The 12,350-nt window shown below is 41.5% G+C and overlaps 1 protein-coding gene across 3 annotated transcripts in view; it reads left to right on the top strand.

Moving 5' to 3' along the window:
• The window catches only part of Havcr2 (hepatitis A virus cellular receptor 2), a 29,602-nt gene extending 17,871 nt beyond the window's left edge, over positions 1-11,731 (top strand). For 2 of the 3 annotated variants that reach the window (XM_076936999.1, XM_034507458.2), the window contains 3 exons: positions 308-434; positions 7,561-7,597; positions 9,483-11,731. In XM_076936999.1, the coding sequence (XP_076793114.1) occupies positions 308-434; positions 7,561-7,597; positions 9,483-9,642 (324 nt within the window). In that variant the 3' untranslated portion in view covers positions 9,643-11,731. The remainder of the gene's footprint in view (positions 1-307; positions 435-7,560; positions 7,598-9,482) is intronic. The other variant, XR_013111323.1, reaches the window with a different exon arrangement.
• The last annotated feature ends 619 nt before the right edge of the window (positions 11,732-12,350 follow it).

Genomic DNA, 12,350 nt, shown 5'->3' with positions numbered 1-12,350 from the left:
GTCTACTGTAAAGTCTTGTTAGGAATGAGGACAGGTGAGATAAACTGTGACCTTTATATGTACAGCACCGAAGGGAGTATTTTCTCTTTTTGTTAACTACAAATATTAAGCTAATCCATTTCATTTCTTTGGTGACTGACGCTTGTCAGAAGAAGACAGATCAAGAATGGCTTCATTATTCCTGCCATCCCAAGAAGCCCCCCCCTCCCCAAAAAAAGAGTGGTCTGTCCCTTGAACCATGAGCCTGGTTGAGTATATAACCAATTTCTGGACATCATGAGCTTGAATCCTGTTTTCTTTCCCTCAGAAAATTTCCACATGGGCTGATGAAATTAAGGACTCTGGAGAAACTATCAGAACTGCTGTCCATATTGGAGTAGGCATCTCTGCTGGGTTGGCCCTGGCACTTATCCTTGGTGTTTTAGTCCTTAAATGTAAGTTGCTAGATGTTGCTCATTTTTCTTTCTGATAAAGAACTGTTACTGGGCTGGAGAGATGGTTCAGCAGTTAAGGGCACTGACTGCTCTTCTAGAGGACTGAGGTTCAAATCCCACCACCCACATAGCAGCTCACAACTGTCTGTAACTCTAAGATCTGACATTCTCACTTAGATCTATGTATAGGCAAAACACCAATGCACATAAAGGCAAATAATTAAATAAATAAACAAATAAACAAATAAATAGAATTGTTATTATAGGAACCAGCACAAACCTAGATAGAAATACAATCTTTCAAGTAGGCCTAAAGGTGACTAGACTAGATACTCATTTGTTTTTCCAAATACTGCCAGTTCTGATAACTAATAATCATTGGAAGTTTGTATGTGTCAGGCAGACCCTATGCCCAATGCTTTACACTCCATCATCGCCTTGTGACCTAGGTAGTACTATTTGTTCCCAGTCTAAGGCAGAAGAAAATAAAGCTTGCTGAGAGCAGCTGATTTCTCAAAGTTTCATGGTGAGCAAGACACAAAGCTGGACCTTTAAGTCCAGGCAGACAACCAGGATTGGCTGTCTTTGGATACAAAACTAATTTTGGTGCTGGTGGGATGGCTCAGTGGGACAAAGTGTCTGTTACAAGCCTGATGCCCTGACCCAGGGCATTTGATCCCAGAAACCCACATGGTAGAAGATGACAGACTTCTTTCCTCAGACTATCCTCTGGCCTCCACATGTGAGTGGAAGCACTTGGGTACCCCTGACCTCTCCTGTCCTGTCCTATCCTGGCCTGTCTCCTCTCCTCTCCCCTCCCCTCCTCTCTCCTCTCTTCTTTTCCTCTTCCCTCCCTTTTCTTTTTCTCTTCTCTCTTTTCCTTTCTTCTCATCTCTTTTCATGCCCCATCCTCTCTTCTTCTGTCTTTATCTAATTAATTAAAAAAATCTTCTCTATTTAAGGTAAACATAAGCCCATGCACATTAGGAAACCTAACACCACCACTTCTCTCTATGTGGGTTTCTATGTTGTTTTCTGAAGCATCTCTCGTTAACACTGAACCATGATTGAAATTCCTGAGCTGGGTTTTCTCCTCATAGCACTCAACACCCATAGTTGTTTGTCTTTATTTAAACAGACACCTTGGGATCTGGGCATGTTGTGCAGTTATTAAAGTACTTACATAGCATGCAGGAAGCTCTGAAGGTCCATAAATCTAGGTGTGGTGGAATATACCTGTAACCCCAGAACTCTCTAGAGCAGTAGTTTTTAGCTTGTGGTCACCTATCAGATAGCCTATGTACCAGATACTTACATTACAATTCATAGCAGTAGCAAAGTTACAGTTATGAAGTAGCAGCAAAATAACTTTATGATTGAGAGCCACCACAACATGAAGAACCGTGTTAAAGAGTTTCAGCATTAGGAAGCTTGAGAACCACTGTTCTGGAGGTGGAATCAGGAGAGTCAGACCTGCAAAGTTGTCCTTAGCCACACAGTGAACTCCAGGCCAAGATGGGCTTCGGGAGACCCAGTCTCAGGAAAAGGTTTTTGTTTTTTTTTTTTTTTTTTTTTTTTTTTTTTTCTAGTTTTTTCAAGATCCAAATGTTCCCATCAGCCCAACACCTTGCACACTTTCATAATTGTGATGTATTCTCTTTTCTCTGAGAGCAGAGAAGGCATTAATTAGAGTGTAGTGCATTGTATGAGGCTTTTCCCTTAACGTACAGCAAGGACGATGTCTGTAGGGTGATAGGTCATCTCTGGTGTTCACAGGACTGAAGGAAGTTGCTAAAATACGGAATTTTCATTGGTAAAGCTGTAACCATCTGAGAATAAGCAGGATAACTTGGTCATGCTGACTGTGAACTGAAGTTGCCAAGGGCTTTAAGGAGGAACAGGTTCTGTAACTATGATATATAATATCAAATATACTAGATACAACTGATACCTGGCTGGGCAGATGGGTTGATGGTCTCCAGGTATGTTAATCAAACTGAACAAAAAAATCTTTTCCTGAGACAGGGTTTCCTGCAGCCTATTCTGGCCTGGAACATAACAGCTCAAATACATACCAATGTATTTGGAACGTGTCCAAATAGTTGGATATAGGCATTGAACTCCACCTTACTTCTCCTGTTGGTTTTCTGCCATTTTTTGGTAAATGGGTTTTTCCAAGAAAGAACCCCATACATACTCACATGGGCTTGCCCATGGACTGCATTTAAACTCTGGGGACTGATCACTTGAATATGAAATTTAGAGGCCATTAGATGGTGAGAAGAGAAATGATAAGACACGATATGTTTAGAGTTCTTCCAAGATCTAGAAGTTAGGGATTTACATTATCCATAAGAAGGAGCTGGGTATTCTTTGTTTAGAATCTCATCCATGTTGGGAGTTCTTTCTCTTACTTTTTTTTAAAAATAACATATATTTTATTCAATGTATGAGACAGAAAACACACTTAGACACTGTCGCGGTCCACACTAGTCCCTGTTCGGGCGCCAAAAATGTCGCGACCCGAGCAAAATGTTGAGGCCAGGGCTGCCCCGAGTTTGGCGGCCACTGTATCCTGGCCCAAGCTGCCTCTCCAGTCTGCTGGTCAGGGTTCAGCAAGAGAGAGAGTGAGGATGGACTTGAAGAATGGAGACCAGAGTGTGATTCAGTCTCTGTTCCTAGTCCAGGTCCCAAGTCTAGCTGTACTCTCTAAAGAGTCTTCCTAAAGAGTATATTTCCTCTAAGTGTCTGATTCTCTCATCTCTCTTCTGTCTGCCTCTTGCCTTTATATGTCTCACTTCTAATCCAGGCCTTTTGGTCACACCTTTAATCATGCCCTTAGGTCTTGTCTCTAAATCTGATCTCTACACTTCTGAGTCACACTCTCTTAAGTTACACACCTTTAATCTCACACACCCAAGGTATCTAAACCAAGATTATCAGAGTGTGCTCAGCTGTTGTAGGTATTGTAATCCAAGTCTCATGTCAGGGTATATGGCTCAAGATGGCTGCAAAGCTGATAGCCGCTTTCTGCTAAAGGTCGTCCCCCAACAAGACACTATTATTTTTTCTTCCATGAATTTATCTATTCAGTTTACATCCTGATCACAAACACTCCCTGCTCCCAGTACCCCCTTATATAGCTCTTTCCCCATCCCCTATTTCCTTCTCTTCTGAGAAGGGGGAGGGACCCCTTGATACCAATCCACCCTGGCATACCAAGTCACTGCAGGACTAGGCACATTCTCTCTCACTGAGGCCAGACAAGGCAGCCCATTTAGGTGAACAGGATATTCAGAGGCAGGCAACAGAGTCAGCGATAGCCCTCAGCCAGTTGTTGGGGGACTTATATGAAGACCAAGTTACACATCTACTACATATGTGCAGGGTGGAGTGAGGGCTATGTCCAGCCCATGTATGCTCTTTGGTTGGTGGTTCAGTCTCTGGGAGTCCCCAAGGGTCCAGGTTAGTTGACTCTGTTGGTCTTTCTGTAGAGTCCGATTCCCTTCCAAATCCTTCAATTCTCCCCACCCCACCCAACTTTTACACAAGACTCCCAGGCTCTGTCTGATGTTTGGCTGTGGGTCTCTGCATATATTTTGGTCAGCTGTCAGGTGGAGACTCTAAGAGGACATTTATTCTAGGCTCAAGCTATGTCTACAAGCATAACAGAGTATCATTAATATTGTCAGAGATTGGTTCTTGCCCATGGGATGGGTCTCAAGTTAGGTGGTCATTGATTGACCATTCTCTCAGTCTCTGCTCCATCTTTGTTCCCTGTATTTCTTGTAGACAGGACAAATTTTGGGTTGAAGGTTTTATGGGTGGGTTGGTGTCCTCATCCCTCCATTGAGATTCCTACATGGTTACAGGAGGTGACCACTTCAGACTACATCTCCCCACTGCTAAGAGTCTTAGCTAGAGTCACCCTCATAGACTCCCTGGAGCCTCCCTCATCCCAGGATTCTGGCATGTCCTATGCTCATTCTAATCTCTAAAAGAGACATGGGTGAAATTTAGTTCATATATACTGATACCTTTCAATGCCTTTCATAGATTAGACATCTATAGATTAAAATATAAAGCCCAAAATAATTGAAAATTATTTATAATTAACATGTATAGGTTTTTTAATCCCCCAAAGAAGGCAGCAGAACAATTATCTATATAATGTTCCACGCCCCTTCCGAGTCCCCTTCGCCCACAAAAGAGACACGTGAGGCAGTGTTCTGGTAGTTACTACAACGAGGCTTTATTCTTGTATCAGCTGAAGTGGAAAGACCCCAAGCCCGGGAAAGGCACTGCTATATGTACCCTATGTACCCTATGTTCACTTCTGATTGGCTGTTCACTCATCACCATATTACGCCCCGGGATGGGCAGTGACTTTGGTGTACTTTTGCCTTTTGCACCTGCGCAGTTAGTTGTTTACTTGTGGGAGCACTGGATGCCCGAGCCATCTTGTAATGGCGAATGCTGTCACGCTCACCGCGGCTCCTAACAATATAGGATTTATATAATGCCCATCAGTAAAATTAATGGTGTCTCCAAAGCCAAGAGAAGACATTTTAGAACAAAGTATGGAGTTTACTTAGGATGTTATTGAGATTAACCACAACAAAGACAAAGCTGTCTGTGGTTATTAGTAAAATGAGGGCAATTTTGGTTTGACAAAAAATTGTATCTATGGTACTTCAAGGTTAGAAGTGAGATCAGCAATTCAGAAGAAAAATATAAAAGAAGAAATGAATACTTGGCAATGGAAACTGACCTTTGATATTTCCTTGATTAGGAGAGGACTGAAGGAAGTTAAGCAGTGGTGAAGGATAGATGGTCAGTAGACAGTCATTATTTAGATAGCTATTCTTCTGCCTGTTGTTTAGAAGCTGAAATTCCTTAGGATTTGGCCTCTTTCTCTTTGGTAAACATTCTAGTTCATAGCATATATCCTATGGACTTATGTAGTCTCTTTAATCCTCTCAACTCTTAAAATGTCCGTGCAGCTCGCCCCCCTGTTCAGTTGGTAGCTCCACTTTGGAGGTTCAGACATCCATGTATCAGAAACAAGGATCCTGTGTTCCTCTATATTCCACTCACCAGAACCCAACTCTCAGGCTTTGGACTTCTCTGTCATTTCACTATTGTCTCTGTGTTTATGCCAGAAATTCAGAAGTCATCTCAGACTATCTTTCTAATGTCTTAATATGTAATCAACCTCAGTCTAGGTCTCTGTAAAAAATATATCTAAAATTGCTTCATTAGTCTGCATCTTACATGGTCAATCATTATCTTTATTTGTTTCTTTATTTCTCTTTCTTCAGTTCTCTACAAAGTAGTTAGGTTGGACCATACTGTCATTTAATGATAGCACACAAGTCTTCCTGCTTTATACCATCTAGATTCTTTTTGTTGTTGTTTGGTTGGTTTGTTTTGTGGAGACAGGGTCTCATGTGTTGCTTGCTTGCTTGCTTTGGACTCTTGATCATCCTGCCCCCACATTCCAAGGGCTGCGTTTACAAGATTATGACTGAAAAGGTCTTTAGGACCCAGCCTCAGCTTATCTCACAGATGTTATTATCTGTGAGATAACAAGGACACTCTCTTGTTCTAGTCATGGTTTTGGTTTTGACACCACATGTGAGGGTTCTCTGTTCCTGTAAATTTCCCCCTAGCTCTTGATATAAGTGACTCATTCTTTTATTTCAGAACAGACCTCAAAAGTCATGTTCTAATGTGCTCTCCTAACCTTCTCTAGTTTTGTTTTAGTATGGTGCTAGTTTCTTCTGATAATGGATCACAATTTGAAATTCATTTTTTTGTCCTTCCTTCCCTCCTTCTCTCCCTCCACTCTTCTTCCTTCTTTCCTTACTAGGATGTATGCTTCATGGAGTCAGAGCTCACAACTCTCCCTGTGTGTCCCTGGTGTCTATCAAACTGCTGCGCATACATGATAAGCTTTATAATATTTGTTAAATAAGAGCTATGCATTAATATTACTTTTAACATAGTCATAAGACAGCACTGGTCATTTGATTTAATTTGTTCTAAGGTAAGACCAAATTTTACTAGCAACTCTCACCTCCAATCAGTCCATTTTATGCCAAGGACCAGTCTCAGTTTGGAGAGAGTTTCTGAGGAAGGGATGTTTGGGAATAGTAGAAGAACGACTTGAAGTTAATCCTGGGTACAAGCTCTCCAGAGATCTCCAGACAGCTCAGCTCTTGTAAACCAGAGGCCAGTCTTTTATTTTCATAGCAATTCAGTAGTCTACCCCAAGTTCCCTTTTGATTATCTTATGAGGCAGCATTTTATGACTCTAGCTCCTCATTCTTAGAAAAGACAGCAAGTACATTTTTTTAAAACATAGCAATGAATTTAGAGGTCTGCCTGTCTTTGTAAGCACAGACAATACGCTAACTGGGTGGGATCTAGATTTGAGATCACCATTCCCATCCTGCCTGGGCCTAAACTAGCTCTGTCCCAGGCTGACCTTGAATTTAGGAATCTGTCTGTCTTTATAAGCACAAACAACAAACTTAACTGGGTAGGATCTTGCCCTGTGGTAAACACCCCTCAAATCTCTTTATTACACTTCTTAATATCTTTCTGGCAAGCTGGCTCCTAGTGCAGCTGTCTCTGTTCATTTAGATACATGAAGCCCCTCATATAAGTCATATTGTATCCTTATATTTTGCATAGTTGAGAAATTATATATTCTTGAGCTTGTGTTTTCAGAGTTCTTTCCCACAGCCTTAAGCGCTGTCTTAAGGGTCACAGTGCTCACCATTTTGCTGAGATATACCCTCATTTCCTGGTCTCACGCTGCTTCCAATTATCATGGAGTCATTAACCTTGGCAGGGAGAGCATTCTCTGACAACTTTGATGGGGAGAACATCTCCTGAAGGAGGATCATAAAGTAAATTGTGTACATTGTTATACAACCAAGCCTCATGCTTAGCAACCATCAACACTTGTGGAGGCTCATATCCTGCTAGCTTTCATCCAGAGGTGGGAACTGTGTCACACTGTCCCTTCTGCATGGCAGGACTTACTCGGCAATTTTATTACTTACTTCAATTATCTTAGAAAAGCACTCTAATTGATTTTTCTTCTCCTGTTGCTTAGGGTATTCCTATAAGAAAAAGAAGTTACAGAGTTTGAGGTAAGAATAACAGAAGAGAGAATTGGGAAAATGGGGAAGAGGTATTGGGGAAAGGGGAAGAGTGTATAGTATAACTTTATTACTTCTCTGAGAAATTCTGAGTTGGAACTTGGAAATTTTAGGTTAGGCTTCCTTTGTTTATAAAGGGAAAATTCAATAGTTGTCCCCTTGTACATTGAGCTTCCTCTGTTCTAAAGCTGACATGTATAATTTGCCTCCTTATTGTTATCAAATACTTATACTTAACCAACTGAACCTTTAACTGAGTGTTTGCTGTTTCTATGTTGCTATTAAATTGATAGAGAAAAAAACTCATCAATTAGCTATTGGTCAGGATTTTTATAGCCCAGGCTATGCATTTCTGTGGCAGAATATTAGCATGACCTGGGGACTAATCTGGCTGATTGATACAGGACATACTTAGAACAACTGAATCAGGATTTTGGGAAATAGAGCCTGAGGAAGTATTATTCTCAAAGCTCTTTAGGTGATCCTCATTACTTCACTCTTGACTGTACACACACACACACACACACACACACACACATACACACACACACACACATACACACACACACACACTCAGATTTTACAGTTTCAGTAAGATTCAATACATGAAAAATTGCAGTGCATTTCAAGGGAAAATATGATTATCTGCTGAATAACCATAAAAACCACATTTCAGAATCAACAAAATCCCGAATGTTCCAAAGACAAAATAATATAATGTGAAAAGTCATATAAATCCAAGTACGATATTCAATTACTAGCATCATTATTCTTTATTAGAAGTGAAACTGTAAGCATAATTCATAGGTAACAGTGATCAATCCAGTATCTGTGAAATGTGTTCAGTGTTAAGCTCTATCTGTCACTGTAACTGTCTAGCACTGACTATTGTAACTCCAGCACAGTGCCTAGTAAATAATCCTAATAATCAGCTCCAATCAATGAATGATCTTGTGCTCCTCACAGCAGCCCTGCTGCAGGGCTCTCATTATTCCCATTTCTACAGATGAGAAAACTGAGGCATGAGGTTTCCTAACACATGGCTTCTATAGGTGTATGTATTTTGTTCATTGCTGCAATCTACAGATGCACAGGACAGTGTGTAACTGTCTTGAATTAAAAATTGCATATGCGTATGAGTGAAATGAAAACAGGTGGAAGACTATTTGGGAAGAAGAAATGAAGATGAGGTGTGTGAATACAGATAGAGTCCAGACTAGACAGCCATGAAAAAGTCATCATGAAACCCATAGTTTGTATTATAAATATAAAATGTAGAACTAAAAACCATTCAAAACCCCAAACCAAGTGAGCAACCAAGCAACTAACCTCAAACAACAACAAAACCAACCAACCAACCAACCAACCAAACGAACAAACAAAATCAAACAAGTTCACCCAAGCCGTGATGTTGGGAAGAAGGAATTCCAACTCAAGTCTGATTAAGTCTATATAACACATTCACAGTTTCCTTTTGAAACTGTTCGAGTGCACAGAGGGTTGAAATAACAGTTCAAGGGACATTAAAGCCCTTCACCTCCTACTTGACACTTGGAACATCTGTGTTGTCTAGTTCTCAGAAAGCACAGGGCTTCTCTCAACCCTTTGTAAATATGTTGCATTCATTTTGACACATCCTAAACACGGTGGCCTCAGAATTGGGACCTATTGTTTTCACACCTAAGTCAAATAGAAGCAAGCCATTTACATTTCCTTAATTGTTCCACAAATTCCTGTTTGGGTTGCTTTCAATAAGCATCTAGGGAAGGCTCATGAGTGTCAACTGGCTGCTGTCCTTAGTGAAGTATACACTTTGAACTCCAATCTCTGTTGTCTGGGAAATTCTTCTATCAACATCATCATTTTATTGTTACAGCCTTATTACACTGGCCAACTTACCTCCAGGAGGGCTGGCGAATGCAGGAGCAGGTAGGATTCATTCTGAGGAAAACATCTACACCATCGAGGAGAACGTATATGAAATCGAGAATTCAAACGAGTACTACTGCTACATCAGCAGCCAGCAGCCATCCTGACCACCTCTGGGCTCCCATCTTTAAAGACTCCTCCTTCATTGCTGACTTTGGTATTTTGTTTTTGAAAAATATGAGATATGTTACCTGGCAACCTCTTTGGAGGTTCTGTCCGCAACCACTGAGAAAAGAGTTCCTGTTTTCTGTAGATAATTAACTCACAAGGGGATTCAACTGTAACCTGCACTACTTTGAAATACGCCATTTTACCTGAGCTTCAGGGATAGGATCTCCCAACCCAGAGACTGCAACCATGGATGTTGAAGCGCACATGTGCTTTCATACATTAGGAATGGTTAGTCTGATGTCTCTGGAGCTCTGAGACATTAAGGTATGTCCACAAAGCTCTTGAACAGGTAGGGGGAATAAAGGGCTAAGATAGATAGGTGCAGGTCTTTGTTGATGCTGAGAATAAAAAAGCTGGTGGTTTTCCTAGAGATTTCTGACCTTGAAAGATTAAGAAAGAGCCAGGTGGCATACGCTTCACATTACATACCTTGGGAACCTCAGGCAGGAGGGTGGTGAATTCAAGGTCAGCCAGGGCTATGTTGATGAGACTTTGTCTCAAAAACAAAGTAAGAAAATAAACATACAGACATCAGGAAGCTGGAGATATGGCTCAAACAGTGAGGTGCTTTTTGTACAAGCATGAGGAACCTGAGTGTGATCCCAGACCCAACATGAAAAGGCTAGGCATGGTGATGCTCGCTTGTAAATTCAAGAGATGGGGAGGTAAAGGCAAAGAAGATCTGGGGCTTGGTTGCCAGTCAAGCTTAGCCTAGATGGTGACTTCCAAGTCTGGGAGAGTCCCTGTTTCAAAACAAGATGGACTGGGTTCTGGGGGAATGTCAGTGGTGGTTGTCCTCTGCTCTCAGCAGACACATGCACGTGTACACACGTGTACACACGTGTACACACACACACACACACACACACACACACACACACACACACACACACACACACACACGAGGCCACACAGGAAAGAAATTAAGGAAGGAAAGAAGGATCAGAACAGGGCTAAATGATAGTAAGGGTTCTCTCTGTGCCTGCTGCCTCTCTGTGACGCGCATGTCACAGTGACTCTCTGCCTCTGTTAAGACTAATTCTGAATAGGAGCATGGTGGTGCAGACCTGTAATTAATTCCATCTCTCAGAAGGTTGAAGCAGGAGCATGGAGAGTTCAGCAGCATTGTGTCCTACACTGCCAGACCCTCTTACACAACACAAAGGTTGCCTGCAGGTGGTCTGCTGACTGTAAAAGGGAACGTCTTTGTGAAAGCTGATTTGCCTGTTGTGTGCTCAGAGGGAACTGACTCAGACAAGTTCTCCATTCCTGGAGGAAACTGCAGCTGGGTTTCTGACCGAAGAAGAACCGGTGACTGGGACACAGGAAGGCGGAGCTCTTGCAGCAATCTATATAGTCAGCAAAAGATCCTTTGGGAGGACAATGGTCAAGCAATTTAATTTCCAAGCTGGCTGAGCTCAGTTTCATCTGGCTTACACTTGCCCAGTGCCTTGGTCTGTGTTGGTTCCCATATATAACAGAACCCAGTTAAACTGACCCAGAGTGAAAATACTAAGTGAGCAGAAAGGTAGCTTTGTTGAAAGGCTTTTTGCAACGGGGAGCTACTGTGTATGTCAGGGGATATCTGTTAGCGAAGACACTGAAATCTGCCTGTTTGGTTATGGTTTTTTTTCTTGTATGAATTTTGTTATTTAGGCTGCATCTAGCTAGTCCTAGAGGTACTGGCTTTCTTAGGTGAGTGTGGAAGGGAGATCATCTGACAGAATCAATTAGAGGTAACAGCTCTCATGCAGATGGGAAAACTAATCTCAAATGTTTTAAAGTAATAAAACTGTACCGGTGAAGTACTTTGAGCATAGTTAAGCCAGATTGATGGTGTCCTCCATGGGGTCCTTATCTGACAAAGTCTTTAAACAAGTGCATGTATGCAAAAATGATCACTGCTGTGGTGTTTGCAGGTTTTTTTTTTTTTTTTTAACATCAATAGGGGGATGGTTGATTACACAGTGTTACAGTTTATATTGATTGATAACTTGACAGATATAAAATTACCTTGGAGGTCAATCTCTGGCTGTGTCTGTGTCCTTTTCTTTCTTTCTCTCTCTCTTTCTTTCTTTCTTTTCTTTTCTTTTCTTTCTTTTTTTTCTTTTTTTCTTTTTTTTTTTGAGATAGGGTTTCTCTGTATAGCTCTGGCTGTCCTGGAACTCACTCTGTAGACCAGGCTAGCCTCGAACTCAGAAATCCACTGGCCTCTGCCTCCCAAATACTGGGATTAAAGGCGTGAGCCACCATTGCCTGGCTTGGCATTTTCTAGATTAGGTTAGGTGAAGTGGCAAGATCCAGTAAATATTTTCTTGTTTCCTGTCCTCATCAAAGAAAGTAGTAGGTCAAGGTCAAGGGCACCAGAAGGAGGCAGTAAGCTGGAACTAGAACCCTTGTGTTTAGACCTGTGGTCACTTAAAATCAGGTATTGGGATGGAGTTGGTGGGTGGTACAGGAAAAATGAGGGAGCTAAAGGAGGTAGAAAAGGGGGCCAGGACACTGGCAGTGTATGAAAAAGGGTCTTCTCCTCTCCCACAGTCTCTGATGAAGAAGACAGTCCTTGCTTATCCAAACTGCTTTATTCATGGCTGATGAAGATGCATGTAACTTACTTACAGTGAACTAGAGATTAAATACCTTT

Source organism: Arvicanthis niloticus, chromosome 6 (genome assembly GCF_011762505.2).
Source record: "Arvicanthis niloticus isolate mArvNil1 chromosome 6, mArvNil1.pat.X, whole genome shotgun sequence".
Taxonomy (NCBI): domain Eukaryota; kingdom Metazoa; phylum Chordata; class Mammalia; order Rodentia; family Muridae; genus Arvicanthis; species Arvicanthis niloticus.
The sequence above is the reverse complement of the archived record's forward strand: the minus strand, read 5'-3'. Positions and strand labels throughout refer to the sequence as shown.